This window comes from Salvelinus alpinus, chromosome 4, assembly GCF_045679555.1.
Source record: "Salvelinus alpinus chromosome 4, SLU_Salpinus.1, whole genome shotgun sequence".
Classification (NCBI taxonomy): Eukaryota; Metazoa; Chordata; class Actinopteri; order Salmoniformes; family Salmonidae; genus Salvelinus; species Salvelinus alpinus.
In genome coordinates this window covers 51,409,003-51,432,389 of record NC_092089.1, presented here as the reverse complement: position 1 = coordinate 51,432,389, position 23,387 = coordinate 51,409,003, and the positions used below count along the sequence as shown (strand labels likewise).

General features: G+C 41.2%; 1 protein-coding gene across 1 annotated transcript in view; it reads left to right on the top strand.

The window, feature by feature from the left end:
* Positions 1–23,387, top strand: part of LOC139573890 (glutamate receptor ionotropic, kainate 3-like) — a 120,154-nt gene that overhangs the window by 51,671 nt on the left and 45,096 nt on the right. Inside the window, exons 2-3 of the mRNA XM_071397849.1 lie at positions 22,438–22,611; positions 23,024–23,281. Of these exons, the coding sequence (XP_071253950.1) occupies positions 22,438–22,611; positions 23,024–23,281 (432 nt within the window). The remainder of the gene's footprint in view (positions 1–22,437; positions 22,612–23,023; positions 23,282–23,387) is intronic.

The following is a 23,387-nucleotide window of genomic DNA, read 5'->3' as shown; positions in this document are numbered from 1 at the left end:
GGAGGAGGTGAGGGCCCTCGGAGTGTGGTGTCAGGAAAATAACCTCACACTCAACGTCAACAAAACAAAGGAGATGATTGTGGACTTCAGGAAATAGCAGAGGGAGCACCCCCCTATCCACATCGACGGGACAGTAGTGGAGAAGGTGGAAAGTTTTAAGTTCCTCGGTGTACACATCACGGACAAACTGAATTGGTCCACCCACACAGACAGCGTTGTGAAGAAGGCGCAGCAGCGCCTCTTCAACCTCAGGAGGCTGAAGAAATTCGGCTTGTCACCAAAAGCACTCACAAACTTCTACAGATGCACAATCGAGAGCATCCTGTCAGGCTGTATCACCGCCTGGTACGGCAACTGCTCCGCCCACAACCGTAAGGCTCTCCAGAGGGTAGTGAGGTCTGCACAACGCATCACCGGGGGCAAACTACCTGCCCTCCAGGACACCTACACCACCCGATGTCACAGGAAGGCCATAAAGATCATCAAGGACAACAACCACCCGAGCCACTGCCTGTTCACCCCGCTATCATCCAGAAGGCGAGGTCAGTACAGGTGCATCAAAGCAGGGACCGAGAGACTGAAAAACAGCTTCTATCTCAAGGCCATCAGACTGTTAAACAGCCACCACTAACATTTAGTGGCCGCTGCCAACATACTGACTCAACTCCAGCCACTTTAATATTGGGAATTGATGGAAATTATGTAAAAATGTATCACTAGCCACTTTAAACAATGCCACTTAATATAATGTTTACATACCCTACATTACTCATCTCATATGTATATGTATATACTGTACTCTATATCATCTACTGCATCTTGCCATCTTTATGTAATACATGTATCACTAGCCACTTTAAACTATGCCACTTTATGTTTATATACCCTACATTACTCATCTCATATGTATAGACTGTACTCTATACCATCTACTGCATCTTGCTACAGTGTCCATATTAAGACAGACTCACACTCTCACACAACTTCCATGGACACATGTCTGTCCTAATATGGACAACATACTGGTGCTAGGAATAGGGTTCAATGAAAACTTGAGTGAAAGAATCAGTAACATTTAATTAATCAATAAATTAATGTGAAATACGCAGAAAACTTTGAGAAAATATCTGTTGTTCATGAATGCAGTATTTTTAATAGCTTCAAGGACAGAGTAAATGGTTGACAATGTGACATTCTCGGATGCATTTAATATGGCAAAACAAATGAAAACCTGAATTATTTTTCAGAAGGCATTGTCTTTGATCTTTATCTGCAATTGTGTAATGAAACTCGTGCCTAATGGTTTGTTTGAAGTGGCCTAATGGTGTTCTTGGTTGTCTTCCAACGAAGAGGCAATACAGGAATAATTTTGACATTTAATGTTGAACCATATATTTTTGTCAAGGGCACTGATCTCATTAGGATTATTCTCATATGCAATCTGAACTGGGTGTCTTTCGAGCTAGTGCTTTGTTTCCCTCCAACTTGAATTTCTTTGATTGCGATTTCACTGAGCCTGACAGAGACAGAGAGAGAGAGAGAGAGAGAGATTAGTGATGAGATGAGTCTCGATGCACCTGTCAGAGTTGACCAGATCAGGTAATGAGGATATACTCCCTGAAGATGCTAATTATGCTAACGAACCCATTAGCCACTCATGTGCGAATCACTGAGAATTACTGAGGAAGCCGGGACATTCAAACACAGCAGCCAAATTAAAATGCGCCGCACATGGCCCTGAAATGTAAATATCCTGCCTTTGCAACGATGGAATTGGCCCCCTTCTCGGCTCCTCTAATCGGCTTTCAGAAGACGGTGCAAAGTACTCAGGAATAATGGTTGTGTGCTGTGATAAAACACCAGGCTTTTATTATAAACCGACAATAGTCAAGCTGTGTTTGAAAAGGAACTAAAATGTAAGCTCTGTGCGTATTGTTCCACCCGTCTCAAATTAGTGTTTCTTCTTTTTGCCCTGCCGTTGCGATTTTGTCCAGAGACAATGCCCTGTCTCGTGTTACACATTTCCATTTTCATATTCATATAAACACTGGTATTTCCTTGCCAATTAGATTGTGGTATTGAGGAAATGATATTGTGTTGATATGTGTCTAGTTATTTATTTCATGTGCCATGCAGCATCATCCAGTATGGACATGACAGTATGCTATATACACTTATTGTCACGCCCTGACCTTAGTTATCTTTGTTTTCTTTATTATTTTGGTTAGGTCAGGGTGTGACGAGTGTGGTATGTGTGTTTTTGACTTGTCTAGGGTTTTGGGTATGTCTAGGTGTGTGTGTGTAGTCTAGGCATTATGTAGGTCTATGGTGGCCTAGATTGGTTCCCAATCAGAGGCAGCTGTTTATCGTTGTCTCTGATTGGGGATCCTATTTAGGTTGCCATTTTCCAGTTTGGTTTGTGGGTGATTGTCTATGAGATGTTGAACGTCTGCCATCGTTATACTTAGCTTCACGTTCGTTTTGTTGTTTTGTATTCGTTTGTTAAGTGTTCTTCGTTTCATTAAAGAAGATGTATTCACATCACGCTGCGCTTTGGTCTCCTCACTACGACGAACGTGACACTTATGGCATATATTTGGTTCCCCGACAGTCCCCTCATATATAATAGGCATACAGCAATAACGCCCCTATACTTAGAGTAACAACCATATTGACTAATAACTACTGTCGGTTGAGGGTATGTTGGCTGAAGGTGTTTTAGACACTGTAGCTGATATTTGCTAAGAATGTCAAATTGAGATGATTGAAGTGAAATGTTATATAAAGCAGACCATTGCTAAGTGTCCCTTGGCTTATCGCCAGGTTCCCCACCTCTGGAAAGACTTCAGAAGAGGAGCCTTTTATGACTGCAGGGAAATAATCTTGCTCCCCAATAACACCAGAAAGGGAGGGATGATGTAAAAAGAAAGGGAAAAAAGAGTCTTGAACCCGAATTGAGATTTCGTGATTGGTTCTGTTCCAGGGGAAGTGAAGGCGATCCGACAGAGCACACTTAATTTCCGTTTTAGTGTCAAACTGTCCCAGAAACTAGCCAGAGGTGTCCCCAAACGATGTTCCCCTGCACCTCTCCCTCATTTGTCTACATTAACTTTGCATGGTGTGTGCTCCTCGCCCATAATGTCTGGGCCAGTTTTATATTTAGCCATGTCCGCAAGCACCTTGAAAACAGGGTAACCTAGTCTCCTCGAACCCTGTCGACGACATGGCACGAAACTTTCCTCTCTTCCCCACAGAGCTGCACCTGGCTACATTTGAACACCTTTGACAAAAACCTGTTGTAAAGCAGTAATAGAGACTTCCTATACTCAATGTTTTATGTTTCAACTTTGCACTTAAACATTTATAGAATGTCTCAACGTTTCAAAGTAATACAAGTGATCATCAAACAAAACTTCCTTTCGTTTTTTTATTAACGCTTTTGGCAACAGAAACTAATTTCGGTGTTTGTGGGAAGATAATAGCTCTGTCAAGAGAGTTTTATACACAGCTACGAACAGAATCTTCTGTTCTAATTTTGTTACGCCGTAAAAACAACAGAACCAGGGTCAAAACGGCCTAAGCTAATCATATGGAGTCCATAAACAATGGCAACTCTTTCCCTTGACTCCCTTCATATGGAATTTGAGGTGGCACTATCCACAGGGCTAAACACAGCCTCAATATTAATTGCATCCTTAGTTGTAAAATCAATGTCAATTACAGCAGCCTAAGTCGTTGTGACCCGCAGTAGATATCTAACCTTGTGATCTGTGTTTTAGAGACCCATTTTGCAGCGGTTGGAGAGACGGGTGGAATTAAAAGCCCCTTTCAAGTACCAATAATGAAAACGAAGCCACGAAGCCCCTAAGCTACCAATTGACCTGTCGTATAGAATTATGCACATACAAATATACTGCTGCACAGTTCCGTTGTTGAAAGCTATTAATCTTCTCCACTCCTCCTCCCTGTCACACTCAGTCAGCTTTTAAGCTGTTATTTCCCTGACCCTGTTCTTTGAGCTACTATTCAGGCACTTTATATTAAAGAGGATACGAAGAAACAAAACGCAAAGCAATTGTTTTGTGAAAAAGGATTATAATTAGTCTGCATTTGTGATAATTGTCCATTTTCATGTAAGTGCTGACCTAGAATAGGCTATGACACTTCATTTTATTTAATTTGACTGTTTTTATGTGTGCGTTTTTTCTAGGTTGACATTGCAGGGAGTGTTTAGGGTGTGCAGTGCCTGGTGAGGTGCATTTGGAAGAGAAAAAGTGATGGTTTGGCAGTGTGTCGCAGTGTTTCGTGTGGGGAAAAGTGTGGCAGCTGGGATGTTTACAGAGCTCGTTCTCCATGCCCGCCTGGCTCATCTTACTTATTCAGGAACCCGCTAGGGCATAAAGATTTCAATCTTTGATGCCATCCTCCTCTCCCTGACTCTCGTCCCTCTCTCTCGCTCTCTCTCATCTCTATCTTTCTCTCTCACCTCTCTCTCCACATAAAAAACAATGGCATCAATACAAAGAAACCGTTTTTGTCTCTCCGCAGATGCAGAGAGAGTGTCTTTCTCCTGCTGTGAGCCACCTTTGTGTCCTGCAGTGAAAAGATGCCAAGGCCGTGGGTACTGGTTCTTCTCTGCCACCGTATGTGGACAAAAGAGGGTGGTGGTGGGTTTGGTGTTGGGAGTGAAGGGGGTGGCAGGTGGAACGGTGGAAAGCTGGCACTGCTCTGGGCCCCCATCCACCTGGCTTTAGTTACCATTGTCCCTTGTTCTGGCACTGTCTTTGATTGGATGGGGGGGTGGGGGTGGAGTTGTTGGTACAGATTTACCTCAGTGATAACAATGGAACTTAATGGAGAGGGGGAGACGGGGGGGTGTTTGTACCTGGCATGGGGGTGGTGGACTGTCCATTGGAGGTGTGCTTCGCATTGGGCTGCTGTGCAGAGAGGGATTTATGGTCCATAAAAAAGGTAGCTGTGTTTACCCTATACACACACCATTATATTAATCAATACTCTCTCACCCACTCTGGGTTGTCCCAGAGCCCTGGTTGTAAGGGACTGTATGCTATTTATAATGAGGGATACCTGGAGAAAATCTGACCTCTTTGAAATTAAAATGTATATTTTTACCCGACCTTGACTGCATGCTCGAAAAAAAACCAAGTGGCCCTCCCCTATACCTAAAATAATAATTAAAGCATAAAATGGAAAACAGAGAATATGCCTATCGTTTACACTCCCTCCTAGGACAGACCAGAGTTTTAGATATGCTGTTTTAGAAACTGTTCTTCGTTTTGTGAGCATTAAATAACAAATTAGCCACAAGGTTGTGAAAAGATTAAAATCAAAGCACTGCGTGAATCAGTCGTCTTATTTGCGGCCCGAGAAAACATTTGCTTTTTATAAACCATTTCATGCCATTCTACGTCATTTTTACATGACTAAAAATAAGCAGAGTTTTTTTTATACCACAATAGAGCTTGAAAATGAATGAGTGCATGCTTAAACACCGGAGACGTGTTGATTTGCATACAGGCTATTGTTAAAAAAGAGGATAGTCTAAGTTTGGAACAGTGCTAGAGTTCTCTATCAACTGTAAAAATGTAGCGCAACAGGACACATTACAACTGAAGTATCTGATCATCAATGAATTCGAGAAAAATACATTTGTTGTTTAACACAGCAGCCGCATATCATCAGGTAGTCCTAAATACTTTTTTCATTTGGGAAACTGATTTTCAAATGTATTATATTTTATTCATGATATTGTGGTACAAAATAGATTTCTGTTGACTGTGATTAGGGCATGGGAATATAAGAACATCTGCTAGGCTAAATTAACAAACTAGGCATGCATAGCTCACCACATGAGCCTCAAACCAAAGACTGGCCAGACACTGTAGAATGACTGTATAGCCTAATAAGGCATTTTTCGTTTCATTATTATTTAATTCTAAGTCATTCTTTTTTTAATGTCATTTTATACAGCCTAAATACAAAATGTATAGGCATGTTGTTGAAATGCTTAACGCTCCTGCTAGCCTGTAGCGTGTCACAAATGCTTCACAATTGATTTCTTAAAATGGCAGGCTATAGCCTTGAAATGATAATAATGTAGCCTAAATAATACATTTTCATTCCTTTTTAGGCTACCTGGCTTGCTCATGACTGATTTAGAGTTAGTATGTTGTTTAACCCGACTGTTGTGTTTGTTTTATGTTAATTCATTCTGTGTTCCCGGTCCAAAATGACCGCCCCATTATAGCTGATTATAAATCCATAATAATACATATATTATCACCTAATGTTGTGTTCGATCTTTTTTCAACTTAAGTTTTTGAAATGGTGCTGACAGAGATGGTCGCCTCGCTTCACGTTCTTAGGAAACTATGCAGTATTTAGTTTTTTTTATGTATTATTTATTACATTGCTACCCCAGGAAATCTTAAGTCTTATTACATACAGCCGGGAAGAACTATTGGATATAAAAGCAACGTCAACTTACCAACATTACGACCAGGGATACGACTTTCACGAAGCAGATCCTCTCTTCGGACCCAGGACAATGGATCTAATCCCAGCATCTGACCGAAAACAACGGCAACGCAGAAGGGGCAGACTGAGCGGTGTTCTGGTCAGGCTTCGTAAACGGGCACATCGTTCACCGCTCCCAAGTGTACTACTTGCCAATGTCCAGTCTCTTGATAACAAGGTAGACGAAATTCGAGCAAGGGTTGCCTTCCAGAAAGACATCAGAGATTATAACATTCTCTGTTTCACAGAAACATTGCTCTCTCGGGATATGTTGTCGGAATCGGTCCAGCCACCGGGCTTCTCCATGCATCGCGCCAACAGAAATAAACACCTCTCTGGGAAGAAGAAGGGAGGGTGTGTATGCTTTATGACAACTCATGGTGTGATCATAACAACACACATGAGCTCAAGTCCTTCTGCTCACCCGACCTACAATTCCTTACAATCAAATGCCGGCCATTCTACCTACCAAGAGAATTCTCGTCAGTTATAGTCACAGCTGTGTACATCCCCCCTCATGCGAACACCAAGACGGCCCTCAAAGAACTTCACTGCACTCTATGTCAACTGGAAACTATACACCCGGAGGCTGCATTTATTGTAGCAGGGGATTTTAACAAAGCAAATTTGAGATCAATGTTACCTCAATTTTATCAGCATATTGATTGCATTCTCGACCACTGCTACTCTAACTTCCGCGATGCATACAAAGCCCTCCCCCGCCCTCCCTTCAGCAAATCTGACCACGACACCATCTTGCTCGTCCCGGCTTATAGGCAGAAACTCGAACAGGATGTACCAGTGACGAGAACCATTCATTATTGGTCTGACCAATCGAAAGCCATGCTCCAAGATTGTTTTGATCACGCGGACTGGAATATGTTCTGGTCAGCCTCAGAGAACGACATTAATCTATACGCTGACTCTGTGAATGCATTTATAAATTTGTTCATTGTAGATGTCGTACCCACTGTGACTATTAAAATCTACCCTAACCGAAAACCGTGGATGGATGGCGCGATCCACCGCATTTAACCATGGAAAGAGGTCTGGTGATATGGCTGAATACAAACAGTGCAGTTATTTCCTCCGCAAGGCAATCAAACAAGTGAAATGCCGGTACAGGGACAAGGTGGAGTCGCAATTCAATGGCTCAGACACAAGACGTATGTGGCAGGGTCTACAGGAAATCACGGACTACAAAAAAAAACTGCCACGTCTCGGATACCGACGTCATGCTTCCAGACAAACGAAACACCTTCTTTGCCCGCTTTGAGGATAGCACAGTGCCACCGTCGTGGCTCGCTAACAAAGACTGCGCCCTCTCCTTCTCAGTGGCTGACGTGAGTAAAACATTTAAACTTGTTAACCCTCGCAAAGCTACTGGCCCAGACGGCATCCCTAGCCGCGTCTTCAGAGCATGCGCAGAGCAGCTGGCTGGTGTGTTTATGGACATATTCAATCGCTTCCTATCCCAGTCTGTTGTCCCCATATGCTTCAAGATGGCTACCATTGTTCCTGTACCCAAGAAGGCAAAGATAACTCAACGAAATGACTACCACCCATAGCACTCACTTCTGTCATCATGAAGTGCTTTGAGAGGCTAGTCAAGGATCATATCCCCGCCACCTTACCGGCCACCTTAGACCCACTTCAGTTTGCATACCGCCCCAACAGTTCCACAGATGACGCAATCGCCATCGCACTGCACACTGCCCTATCCCATCTGGACAAAAAGAATACCTATGTAAGAATGCTGTTCATTGACTACAGCTCAGCATTCAACACCATAGTACCCTTCAAGCTCATCATCAAGCCTCAAGCCCTGGGTCTCAACCCCTCCCTGTGCAACTGGGTCCTGGACTTTCTGACGGGCCACCCCCAGGTGGTGAAGGTAGGTAACAACATCTCCTGTACTCCCTTTTCATCCAATACTGCGTGGCCATGAACGCCTCCAACTCAATCATCAAGTTTGCAGACGACACAACAGTAGTGGGCTTGATCACCAACAACAACGAGACAGCCTACAGGGAGGAGGTGAGGGCACTCGGAGTGTGGTGTCAGGAAAACAACCTCTCACTCAACGTCAACAAAACAAAGGAGATGATCGTGGACTTCAGGAAACAGCAGAGGGAGCACCCCCCATCCACATCGAAGGGTCAGCAGTGGAGAAGGTGGGAAGTTTTAAGTTCCTGGGTGTACACATCACAGACAAACTGAAATGGTCCACCCACACAGTGTGGTGAAGAAGGCGCAATAGCGCCTCTTCAACCTCAGGAGGCTGAAGAAATTTGGCTTGTCAGATGCACAATTGAGAGAATCCTGTTGGGCTGTATCACAGCCTGGTATGGCAACTACACCGCCCTCAACTGCAAGGCTCTCCAGAGGGTGGTGTGGTCTGCACCATGCATCACCAGAGGCAAACTACCTGCCCTCCATGACACCTGCAGCACCCGATGTCACAGGAAGGCCAAAAAGATCATCAAGGACAACAATCACAGAGCCACTGCCATCATCCAGAAGGCGAGGTCAGTACAGGTGCATCAAAGCTAGGACCGAGAGATTGAGAAACAGCTTCTATCTCAAGGCCATTAGTCTGCTAAACAGCAATCACTAACTCAGAGAGGCTGCTGCCCACATTGAGACCCAATCACTGGACACTTTAATGAATGGATCACTAGTCACTTTAAACAATGCCACTCTAAATAATGGCACTTTAATAATGTCTACATTTCTTACATTACTCATATCACATGTATTTACTGTATTGAGAACCAATCACTGGACAATTTGATAAATGGATCACTAGTCACTTTAAACAATGCCACTTTAAATAATGCCACTTTAATAATGTTTGCATATCTTACATTACTCATATCACATGTACAGTATATACTTTATTTATACCATCTATTTCACCTTTCCTATGCCGCTCGGCCATCGCTCACACATATTCTCATTCACCCCTTTAGATTTGTGTGTATTAGGTAGTTGTTGTGAATTGTTATATTATTTGTTAGATATTACTGCATTGTTGGAACTAGAAGCAAAAGCATTTCGCTACGCTCGCATTAACATCTGCTAACCATGTGTTTATGACCAATAACATTTTATTTTATTTGAAGTTCTTGTGTACATTACCTGAGCTCATACAACTCGTTTTTTGAGTTAAAAAAGCATAATGTATGGATTATTTTGACTATAACAAATACTCAGATGAAACATATTGTGCTATTTATCATAGACTACTTTGTGTCAAAGTTTAATAAGGACATTTGTTTTGAAACCATTTCAAATTTTTAAATAGTGGTAGGATTTTATGTCATCAACCCGGGATTTGGCACTGGGGTCATCCTGATAACATTTTCAGCCGACAGCTCTCCTCTCAGGTGGGGATGAAGACCAGGACAAATTCCCATTCTTTGACCGGAATGTAACAACAACCTCAGCAGGGCCCTATTCCTCATCCCTGGATTGTTCCACATCAGTTGTCTCTTGGTCTGGATCATATTCTGTGTTGTCTTCAACTTCTGACACTTCCTCCTCTAATGCATCTTCACTGTCATTTTGCTGGCCTCTCTCTTCCTCACCAGTGTCATGATCAAAGATATGATCAAGAGCCTCACATACAGTATATTGTTTGGTCATTGTGCTGCCACAGAATGAAATGTGAGCAAGGCCTCAAAAAAGCTTTATATACCAGAGCTGCGAGAAAAGTTATATTTATTATTGAAAAAATATTGCCATTGTTTGTGAGAATGCCAACAGGTTTAGTTCCCATGGGGGAAAGATTCTATTGGGGAAAGGTTCCCGTGGGGGTTGCCATGGAAGCCAAGAAGGGGAGTGAGGTGAGTGTGTGTGTGTGTGCTCAAACACACATGCATGTGAGTTCTGGGGGAGGAAATGTGTCCATTTGATGAATGGGAATGTGCCTGAACTCAATTTTATACACAAATTGTAGTCTCACCCATTCATTTCTAATGACCTGTCATTTTTGACCAGGAACACCACAGGTGTACAAAAGTTAAATAAAACATCCAAAATGTCATGAAAATCATCAAAATGTATTTTGTGTGTTCAGATGCCCTGTGTGGACAGTCATGGAAATTTCAGATTAAATGAACTACATTTTTCAGAGAGAACTTGTAAATCGGTCCAGTTGGACCGGAACACAATAGCCTGTTTTAATGTGGAATGCTAGAATCGATTGACTGTGACAGAATCACACATTGCTTCCCAAGCAAAGTAATTTTTTTTATCTCCTATGTCTTAAAGACAATCCAAAGATGTCCAATATTCATCAGAGTCACGTCTTTCCCCGGCATTTTAAAGCTTGATTCTTGAGGACTAAAGCGTCGTTATAGATAGATTATATCAGGGATGGGCAGCTTTGATGGGGGTGGGTGCCAAAAAAAACGGAACTCATCATGAGGGGCTGAGTGGCTCGTGGGTCTGTGTACCCAGATCTAATTTCCTACAATTCTACACATTTTGCCATAGGGTGGAGGCAAATGTTTGCCGTTTTTTGTATGATAACTGATGATCAAATGGGCCCCACCCCGGTCGGTAATTTGACCATGCTTACTACAAGTTTAGATTGCTGGCCGGTAGGCTCATTTATCAATCTAAAAAATCTATCTAAAAATGTTTTGCTGACATGGGTTAATTGAGTGACTGTTAATGCACAACCACATTTCGAAATTGCACCTTTTGTATTCTATTATATATACATACACACACACACACACTACTGTTCAAAAGTTTGGGGTCACTTAGAACTGTCCTTGTTTTTTGTCCGTTATAATAACATCAAATTGATCAGAAATACAGTGTAGATATTGTTAATGTTGCAAATGTAGCTGGAAACTGATTTTTTTTAAATGGAATATCTACATAGACATACAGAGGCCCATTATCAGAAACCATCACTCCTGTGTTCCAATGGCATGTTGTGTTAGCTAATCCAAGTTTATCATTTTAAAAGGCTAATTGATTATTAGAAAACGCTTTTGCAATTATGTTAGCACAGCTGAAAAAGAAGCAATAAAACTGGCCTTCTTTAGACTAGTTGAGTATCTGGAGAATCAGCATTTGTGGGTTCGATTACAGGCTCAAAATGTCCAGAAACAAAGATCTTTCTTTAGTCTATTCTTGTTCTGAGAAATGAAGGCTATTCAATGCAAGAAATTGCCAAGAAACTGAACATCTGGTACAACGCCGTGTTACTACTCCCTTCACAGAACAGCGCAAACTGGCTCTAACCAGAATAGAAGAGGAGTGGGAGACCCTGGTACACAACTGAGCAAGAGGACAAGTACATTAGAGTGTCTGGTTTGAGAAAGAGACGCCTTACAAGTCTTCAAATGGCAGCTTCATTAAATAGTACCTGCAAAACACCAGTCTCAACGTCAACAGTGAAGAGGCGACTCCGGGATGCTGGCCTTCTAAGCAGAGTTGCAAAGAAAAAGCCATATCTCAGACTGGGCAAAAGAACACAGACACTGGACAGAGGAAGATTGGAACAAAAATGTTATTGACAGACAAATCTAAGTTTGAGGTGTTCTGATCACAAAGAAGAACTTTCGTGAGATGCAGAAAAAAATAAAAGATACTGGAGGAGTGCTTGACGCCATCTGTCAAGCATGGTGGAGGCAATGTGATGGTCTGGGGGTGCTTTGGTGGTGGTAAAGTGGGATATTTGTGCAGGGTAAAAGGGATCTTGAAGAAGGAAGGCTATCACTCCATTTTGCAACTCTATGCCATACACTGTGGACGGCGCTTAATTGGAGCCAATTTCCTACAACAACAGGACAAACCCAAAGCACAGCTCCAAACTATGCAAGAACTATTTGTGGCCACAAATGCACATTTGTGGCCTGCTGGAGGTCATTTTGCAGGGCTCTGGCAGTGCTCCTCCTTGCACAAAGGCGTCTCCTGATGTACTGGCCTGTCTCCTGGTAGCGCCTCCATGCTCTGGACACTACGCTGACAGACACAGCAAACCTTCTTGCCACAGCTCGCATTGATGTGCCATCCTGGATGAGCTGCACTACCTGAGCCACTTGTGTGGGTTGTAGACTCCGTCTCATGCTACCACTAGAGTGAGAGCACCGCCAGCATTCAAAAGTGACCAAAACATCAGCCAGGAAGCATAGGAACTGAGAAGTGGTCTGTGGTCACCACCTGCAGAATCACTCCTTTATTGGGGGTGTCTTGCTAATTGCCTATAATTTCCACCTTTTGTCTATTCCATTTGCACAACAGCATGTGAAAATAATTGTCAATCAGTGTTGCTTCCTAAGTGGACAGTTTGATTTCACAGAAGTGTGATTGACTTGGAGTTACATTGTGTTGTTTAAGTGTTCCCTTTATTTTTTTGAGCAGTGTATTTCAGTATTCCATAGTAATATCTGACAAAAATATCTACTGACACTGAGGAAGCAGACTTTGTGAAAATGTATATTTGTGTCATTCTCAAAACTATTGGCCACGACTGTACTATAATAAGCAACTAATTCTCAAACCCTGAGCAATATGACATTTAATCAGTTGCAAATTACATGACCCTCCCCTGGACTAAATAAAAAAATAATAAACCCTCCTTCTGACTGAAATTGAAAACACATGACCCTCCCCTATTTTCCCCTGGGTAACAATTATGCACATTTCTACCGCTCCCTAAGTTATGAAGCTCTGGCCTCAGACATTTGTGACCGACCGGCTCGATTCAGACTTATGTAGCAAAATTTGAAATTGAGTTTTTTACATTTGAAAATTGATAAACTTGTAACCCCACTTTTGAGAAAATGGCCCTTGAATGTTTTGGTACACCTACTGGAGAGCTCTACTTTGTCTACACCCACTCAGCATCGTTTACACCCTATTAAGCCTTAGCCCCACCTATCTGAGGCCATGTGCCAAAGATTTCAAGACTTCAGCTGGTTCATACTATGTCTGTCGACATGTCTGTAGACAGTTGTCGCAGGGACATCATGAACATTCTATTGTCATCCGACATCAAACTTGTCGTTGTCGTTATGAAAAAGTGTAAACACAAAAACAACAAGCTGCATGACATCAGCAGCCTGGTCGTCCAAAAAAGCATAACTGGTGTATTTTAACACCAATAAACCCATCCGTTCAAAAGTGAATTTACGAAATGGCAAACCAGGCAACGAAAAGCAACTTTCAAATAATGACCATATCATATAGCTGACAACGTCTTAACTTTATTCATTATTACAGGAAAATACACTCACAATAAGATCATTATTTACAAGTTAGTGGCGAGATAATTACAGAAAATTGCATACTGTTTTGAACGTGACGAAATAAAAGCAGGACATTCTACCGGAGAATTTTAGGTGTGTGTGTTTTTTCTGTGTGTTCTGTTTTCGACTCCCTCTGCATATTTGTAATCAAACGGCAGAATTTATCTCCTTAGCTATCATACTCTGCTTCCACCAGGCATTCCACTGACTTCAAAACTCGGTCATCCAGAAAGTGGAGAGCATTAGAAACACTTTTGCAGTTCTTTGTGTTATCTTTCAAAAAAGTTGCGTTCTGAGTGGGGAGGGGAAAACAGAACAGTTGCTGTTATTTGCAGAAAGGTTTTGAACCCTTTTTATATTGGTCTATTAACTAATTTACCACATTGTGATCTCACCAGGCAGGCCAAAACTCCATCCCACCTGGACAGGCTGAAATTTCAGGCGGTCTTTTCAAACTGCTCTTACACTAAAACAGGGTTCCCCAGGTGGCAGGTTGTTTTCGGAGCATGTTGGACATAAAATACTGTAAAAAGAAAATCAGTTCCAAGTGTATACAAATGTAAGCAAGATTTGAAATTATTATGTTTTAGTCAAACATTATATCTGTTTGGGCTTCTTGCGGTCAATTTGCAGTCTATGAATTATTTGTTATTATGTTCCGGCCCCCCAACCACGGCCCCCCGACCATCCGCTCCAGAAAAAGTTGGCCCGTGGCTGAATCTAGTTGATGATCCATGCACTCATAATTTTCACAATTTCACAGTGTTATTCCAACCTCATAGTGTGGAAATATATATAAAACACAGTTTTGCAGTCTATGAATTATTGGTAATTATGTTCCGGCCGTCCGACCATCCGCTCCAGAAAAAGTCAGCCCGTGGCTGAATCTAGTTGATGATCCATGCACTCATATTTTTCACAGTTTCACAGTATTATTCCAACCTCATAGTTTGGAAATATATATAAAACCCAGTAAAATCTGTTTTTTGACTGCTCTGGTCTGCTCTCTTTCAAAATGTCTTCAGTCCGGTTCCTACTGAGAGCACACTCCTCATCCTCATAATTCGGACTGAGGTACCCTATGCGAAGCCGAGTGCAGGCTCCTGCCCTTGACAGATTATCCGGTGTGGATGTTTGAGAACGATAATGAGATCAAAACACAGCCACGCTAAGCTGGGAAAGAGAGGGAAGGAGAAAGTGAGAGAGGGTGGCGAGAGAGGAGGAGAAGAGAAGGAGAAGAGGGAGAAAGCGATAGCTGCGATAAATTGCACAAGCAGAACCACTTGAGCATAAAATTAGATTTCACAAATGTGTTGTTACCTGACAGGCCTGTGACGAAGGAGATATCACAACATTATAAGGTTGCAAGAGTATTACTATCGTTTAGAGTGTTGGGCCAGTAACTTAAAGGTTGTTGGTTCGAATACCCGAGCCGACATTGTGAAAAATCTGTCGATGTGCCCTTGAGCCAGGCACTTAACCCTAATTTTCTCCAGCTGCGCCATACTACTATGGCTGACCCTGTAAAACAACACAATTCACTGCACCTATCCGGTGTATGTGACAATAAGACCTATTTTTTTAAATATTTTTTAATCAAATAAATATGGATGTCTCTCAGCTTTGATAGAGTTAGATGTATATTTAATATAGACAGTGTCAAAAAAAGGTGGTCTAACTTAATTAAAAACCCTTTTCTCATTATGGACGTAAAGATTATATGGGGCCAAATTAAATGTATTTGATGATATAAGATGCTTTGTAAAACTGTCCTCCATTACAAAGCATTAATTTGAGTGCTCTTGCAGAATCAGAGTACAGACAGTGAAGACAGTGAGAAGTTAAACAAGATTTCATCTCATGAGTGAAAATCAGTCCTTTTATGGTCATTCCAATCCAAAGACATACGACTTTCAGTATCCATTTCATGACAGATGTAATAATGAAAGTCTTCCAATTCAATAAGAGTAATGTAATGAACCAACCTAGCCAATCAGAACTGTGTCTGTGGCCCTCAACCATAGTCTAGTCAACTGGTATTATATGGTCAAGTAATTGTTTTCAGACTAACCAATTATATGCATTTCCACATTTTGTGGAGGTGGTTCGGGGAATTGAAGTTGTGTGCTGAGTAATCTTTTTTCATTTTTTTTGATCTGAAGTCTTGTGTTATATAGATCCCAGAGCTAATACCTAGACTTTAGCTCAGTGGGTGAACTTGGTCTTTAAATAGAAACCAAGAGTTTGATGTAAGGTCAGTTACATTGTCAATTTGTGCAGATTACTATACAAATGTAGAACACCTCTAATTCCAACAGATGGATAGATGTGAGCAGGAACATTTGTTTGTCATGGTATTAGTGGTTCTGAGGGGTAGTTAATGCGTCATTAAACCATTCAAACATTACTGAAGATTGAGTGCTTGCATTTGGATGATGAATGGGTGCGGTTGACAAAAACAGAATAGCGACTGTGCAATCAATGTAAAAATTAACTCTAATTTGGATAGGAAAATCAAATGTGCAATGTGCAATTGTAGGTATGTTTATAAAATGTAAGCTTTCTGATGTCTCATAAAGTCTTTCAGCTTTCTAAACTGCACTTGAGTTGCACTTTTTTTCTCAGATCCCATCCCTGCCACCAAATGTGTTACATGTCATTAAAGAGGAACATATTACAGCTAAAATCTGTTCTTTTTTCCCAAACCTACAGTGTTTTACAGGTGCTTTGTGATGGTCATTGTTTGCTTGCATCTTTTCTCTCATTGTATCGCTAAGTGCTTTCACAGATCCAGGGAGCAGGGAAGCTATTCACAGGCAGATTGGGAATCCTACCAGAGAACAAAAAGTACAAAGGAGCTACACTCAGAAATTCAATGGGCTAGCATACCTTTATCCAAGAGCAAAATGATATTGTGTCATTGTTTAGGCCTTGGCGTGGTTCTGTCTGGCAGTATGGTGAATGTGAACAAGCACAATGTGCGGTAGGCTATATTGTAAGGAGGGTTTAAAGAGAAACCAGTACAGTGTGGACCTGCTATTTCTTCTCCCAATTTTACTCCTAGCTGATTTTTGCTCTAGCCAAACTACTAATTAGATCTACTGTAACAACAAACATGTTTAAGATGTGTTATTTATGTGATCCACAGAGAATTAAGATGAGAATTTATCTGAATGTTCCCATCTATTCTTCATTGTGATTTGGTAAAAATCAGACATACTCAAATGGAATCCTTAGGACTAGGGTTACAACATTCTGGGAAATGTCAATAAATTCTGTGAATCCCAGATCCAGGATTTTGGGAATTTATTGAACGTTCCCAGAATGACACAGATGTACAGTTGAAGTCGGAAGTTTACAGACACTTTGGTGGGAGTCATTAAAACTCGTTTTTCAACCATTCCACACATTTCTTGTTAACAAACAATAGTTTTGGCAAGTCGGTTAGGACATCTACTTTGTGCATGACAGAAGTAATTTTTCCAAGAATTGTTTACAGACAGATTATTTCACTTATAATTAACTGTATCACAATTCCAGTGGGTCAGAAGTTTACATACACTAAGTTGACTGTGCCTTTAAACAGCTTGGGAAATTCCAGAAAATGTCATGGCTTTAGAAGCTTCTGATAGGCTAATTGACATAATTTGAGTCAATTGGTGGTGTACCTGTGGATGTATTTCAAGGCCTACCTTCAAACTCAGTGCCTCTTTGCTTGACATCATGGGAAAATCAAAAGAAATCAGCCTCAGAAAAAAAATTGTAGACCTCCACAAGTCTAGTTCATCCTTGGGAGCAATTTCCAAATGCCTGACGGTACCACGTTCATCTGTACAAACAATAGTATGCAAGTATAAACACCATGGGACCACGCAGCCGTCATACCACTCAGGAGGGAGACGCGTTCTGTCTCCTAGATATGAACGTACTTTGGTGCAAAAAGTGCAAATCAATCCCAGAACAACAGCAAAGGACCTTGTGTAGATGCTGGAGGAAACAGGTACAAAAGTATCTATATCCACAGTAAAACAAGTCCTATATTGACATGATCTGAAAGGCAGCTCAGCAAGGAAGAAGCCACTGCTCCAAACCCGCCATAACAAAAGCCAGACTACGGTTTGCAACTGCACATGGGGACAAAGATCGTACTTTTTGGAGAAACGTTCTCTGGTCTGATAAAACAAAAATAGAACTGTTTGGCCATCATGACCATCGTTATGTTTGGAGGAAAAAGGGGGAGGCTTGCAAGCCGAAGAACACCATCCCAACTGTGAAGCACGGGGGTGGCAGCATCATGTTGTGGAGGTGCTTTGCTGCAGGAGGGACTGCTGCACTTCACAAAATAGATGGCATCATGAGGTAAAAAATGTGGTGGATATATTGAAGCAACATCTCAAGACATCAGTCAGGAAGTTAAAGCTTGGTCGCAAATGGGTCTTCCAAATGGACAATGACCCAAGCATACTTCCAAAGTTGTGGCAAAATGGCTTAAGGACAACAAAGTGAAGGTATTGGACTGGCCATCACAAAGCCCTGACCTCAATCCTATAGGAGATTTGTGGGCAGAACTGAAAAAGCGTGTGCGAGCAAGGAGGCCTACAAACCTGACTCAGTTACACCAGCTCTGTCAGGAGGAATGGGTCACAATTCACCCAAGTTATTGTGGTAAGCTTGTGGAAGGCTACCCAAAACGTTTGACCCACGTTAAACGATTTAAAGGCAATGCTACCAAATACTAATTGAGTGTATGTAAACATCTGACCCACTGGGAACGTGATGAAAGTAATTCAAGTTGAAATAAATCATTCTCTCTGCTATTATTCTGACATTTCACATTCTTAAAATAGTGGTGATCCTAACTGACCTAAGACAGGCAGTTTTTACTAGGATTAAATGTCAGGAATTGTGAAAAACTGAGTTTAAATGTATTTGGCTCAGGTGTATGTAAACTTCCGACTTCAACTGTAGATTGACAGTATCAGAGAGATTTGCTTCATGCTTAGCAGCACCGACAAGAGGCAAGAACTGGATGCACAATTCAAACACAAATGTCAATTGTACAATACAAAACAAGTCAATTGTAGTCTTAAGTGGAATATAACAACAATGTTATTATGTTTTCCCTCACCACAACAGGTATCAGAATTATACATATTTACATTACATTTAAGTCATTTAGCAGACGCTCTTATCCAGAGCGACTTACAAATTGGTGCATTCACCTTATGATATCCAGTGGAACAACCACTTTACAATAGTGCATCTAACTCTTTTAAGGGGGGGGGGTTAGAAGGATTACTTTATCCTATCCTAGGTATTCCTTAAAGAGGTGGGGTTTCAGGTGTCTCCGGAAGGTGGTGATTGACTCCGCTGACCTGGCGTCGTGAGGGAGTTTGTTCCACCATTGGGGTGCCAGAGCAGCGAACAGTTTTGACTGGGCTGAGCGGGAACTGTACTTCCTCAGAGGTAGGGAGGCGAGCAGGCCAGATACATAAACCAGGTCAACAGTGTTACAGTGTTTTGCCTCTGAATTAAAAGTGGACACAGCTAGAATGGACCTGTGTTTGCTGTTATTGATGCAGTGTTGTGGTGTGAGATGTTTTTTTAAGGATCTGACCTTGTGTCTAGTGCTTTGTTTTACTGAAATGTATGGTATTGTACACATAAGCCTTACGAAGGCAGTCAGGACACGTACTATAGGCTTATAGTATGCAAGGTTATGTAATGTCAAACTTTTGTTTATAAGGTCATAGTTTAGCCTTGTGCTTTTTCTCACACACAGCTGTTCATTTATTTTATTTCGAGTGAACTGTTGTAGCTTTTAAATGCAGCTGATTTACCAAAATGTTCACGAGAGCCAAATTATTTTAAATAGGGACCTGCAATTAGGTGCCCTGCAGGCTACAACCCAAGAGATGAATTAAGGGCCTTTGTGAGGCAGACTAAGAATAGTAAACATGTTAATCTGAGGTTCACAAGAACAAATCCCAAATCTAAAGTTGCATCTCAGTTTGTTTTTACCCTCAGTCATAAATTGCATTACATTGCCTAACCGGGAGTGCTTTTTGTCTGTGTAACTATCGTTCAATAATAATATACCCCTTTGTTTATTAGTGTGGATATTGTGGTATCAAAACTGAGCTGCTTATTCCTCATTATTTGATGCGGTTGGAAATTCCTAACTCATTAAAGCCTAGGCATTGTGCTTCTGTCAGGATTGTGAAAAAGGATGATGCAAATTATCCCCGGATTTCTTCCCAAGGAGCAGGTCTCCCTGTTTATTAAATTTGTTAAAGTGCTTCTGAGCAATGCACATTTTATCCTCTTAATAGTCAAATTAGTATATACTCCAGCAATTACTTAATGTAGTAATCACATCCCCTTGGAATCAAAGGGGGTTTCACAGTCATAAATAGTGTATGGTGCCCATATGAGGACGGCCTCAAAGTTACGTGACTCTGAGGCTGTCCTAATATGGACACTGCAGTAGAGTAATGGGCTTGGCTTCTTCCGTTTCCACTGCGAATACAGTACCTTCAGAAAGTATTCATATACCCTTAACTTTTTCCACATTTTTTTGTTACCGCCTGAATTTAAAATGGATTAAATCAAGATTTTGTCACTGGTTTACACGCAATACCCCATTATGTCAAAGTAGAATTTTGTTTTTCACATTTTTTACAACTTAATTACAAATTCAAAGCTGAATTGTCTTGAGTCAATAAGTATTCAACCCTTTTGTTATGGCAAGCCTAAATAAGTTCAGAAGTAAAAGTGTGCTTAATAATAAGTTGCATGGACTCAATAATAATGTTTAGCCTGATTCCTAAATTACTACCCCATCTCTGTACCACACACATACAAGTCCCTCGGTCGAACAGTGAATCGCAAGCACAGATTCAACCACAAAGACCAGGGCACCAATTGGTAGATGGGGGAAAAAAATACATTGAATATCCCTTTGAGCATGATAAAGTTATTAATTACACGTTGGATGGTGTATCAATAGACACAGTCACTACAAAGATACAGGTGCCCTTCCTAACTCAGTTGACGGAGAGGAAGGAAACCGCTCAGGGATTTCACCAATGGTGATTTTAAAAGAGTTATAGAGTTGAATGGCTGTGATAGGAGGTAACTGAAGATGGATAAACGACATTGTAGTTACTCCACAATACTAACATAAATACAGAGTGAAAAGAAGAAAGCCTGTACAGAATAATTTCAAAATATGCATCCTGTTTGCAATAGAAATTAACTTTGTCCTGAATTCAAAGCATTATGTTTGGGGCAATTCCAACACAACACATCACTATGTACCACCCTTCATATTTTCAAGCATGGTGGTGGCTGCATCATGTTATGGGCATGATTGTCATCGGCAAGGACTATGGATTTTTTTTATAATGAAAAGAAACGGAATAGAGCTAAGCATGAGCAAAACTTGGTTCAGTCTGCTTTTCAACAGACAATGGGAGACAAATTCATACTTTTCAGCAGGACAATTACATAAAAGCCCAAATATACACGGGAGTTGCTTACAAAGTTGAGTGGCTTAGTTACAGTTTTGACTAAAATCAGCCTGAAAATGTATTGCAAGACTTAAAAATGTCTTTCTGGCAATGATCAGCAACTAACTTGACAGAGCTTGAATAATTTTTTAAAGAATAATGGGCAATATTGTACAATACAGGTGTGGTCTTAGAGACTTTCCCAGAAATCACTGCCAAAGGTGATTCTAACATGAATTGACCCAGGGTATTGAATACTTATCTAATTAAGATATATTAGTGGTTTATTTTCCGATAATATATATTTTTTATCCCACTTTAACGCAACAACATGTGGAAAACATCAAGGGGTGTGAATACTTTCTGAAGGCACTGTAGCAGCAGAGGTCTGTGATTCCGTTGACCACTTGCAGTGACTTGCTGGGGGGTATCAGTAGGCCACAGGTGCTGATTCTGTCTCCAGGCAAAACACTGAAATATTGAAGGGAAGGTGTATTGATCGGAGCCAAGTTTTTAGAGCCTTATTTTGATAAATGCACACTCATGTTGTTTAAGTTTCGAGATATTCTCTAATTGGTGTTTTTGAATGAAAAACAAGAAAAAGCTGATCGTATTTAGTTGTACATGGAAACTTGTTATGCTCCTCATATCTAACTGATACAATATGGCATTTCTATAATACCAAGGGCCCTAAATATAACATGCTCAATTTAGTGATAGTAATAGTGATTTAATTCAATATTTTCTATTATACCTACTCCAAGTTATCTGATCCACCTGTGTTTTAAAGTGAACTAAAAGTGAACCAATGGAGCAGAGAAAAAGCTGAGCTTCAGTTCTGATGGAGCCATTTTCTCTGTCTCCTTTCCACTCTCCTCACTCTCTCCCATTACTGCAGCAGACTTCAAAGCTGCTGTTGGTATTCACAGCATTCCCTGAAATGGAGTGGGGCTTTCTCTCTGTTTACAGAGCAAATCTAATGCCGGCTCCAATGTACACAATCTAGTCCACTGCCAGTGTTTAGTGCAAAACCCCTTAAGAATTTTGGCGGTAGTTTCAGGCAACTGTGTTCCAGACCAGTTGGCCTTGAGCTAATGTGACTGTCTCCTTTTTCTCAGGGGGGATTTTTGAGCAAACAGAGGGACCAGTGCCGCTCGTCAGCCCAGAGGAGCTTGCCTTTAAATTTGCAGTGAACAACATCAACAGAAACAGGACTTTATTGCCCAACACGACGTTAACGTACGACATACAGAGGATTAATATCTACGACAGTTTTGAAGCGTCGAGAAAAGGTGAGTGACATGCACTTTGTTTGCCCAGGGATTGTGGCCAATGGCCACGCAGTCTTAAGGATGGAAGCAAGGCCATTGGACGAAAGCAGACCATAACAAACCAACCTAAAGGTATATTGCAAGTATTTCTGGCAAGGGGTTTCATTAGTCTAACTCATAGTACTTGGCTGTTATAGATAGTTAATAGTGGTATTTTGTTTGATGTTATTTCATTAACTGCACTCTGAAACCAGGATTTATTCTAGTAGACATATAAGTCTACAACAATTTTTCTTTGTGGTGACAAAACCATTATCCATATCGATTTTTGATAATTCACCAAATACATTATTCAGCTCACTTGTTGAACGTCATAACATATGATATGGTGTCTTTCCAAAAGTTAATTCTCTCTCTGTTCTTGCCATTGTAGCCTGTGACCAACTGTCTTTAGGTGTAGTGGCAATATTTGGGCCCTCACATAGCTCGTCCTCAAACGCCGTCCAGTCCATCTGCAATGCGTTGGAAGTGCCACACATCCAGGTGCGATGGAAACATCACCCTATGGACAACAGGGACACATTTTACGCCAACCTGTACCCGGATTACTCTTCTCTCAGCTACGGCATCTTGGATTTGGTGCAGTTCCTCAAGTGGAAAACAGCCACAGTCGTATACGATGACAGTACAGGTGGGAGTATGACGTTTTCTAACCATTGGGATTGGGGGGGTGAGTTTTCCGAAATCTTCGTAGTACTAAGATCAGCTTAAGTCCAATCATAGCGATACAAAGCTTT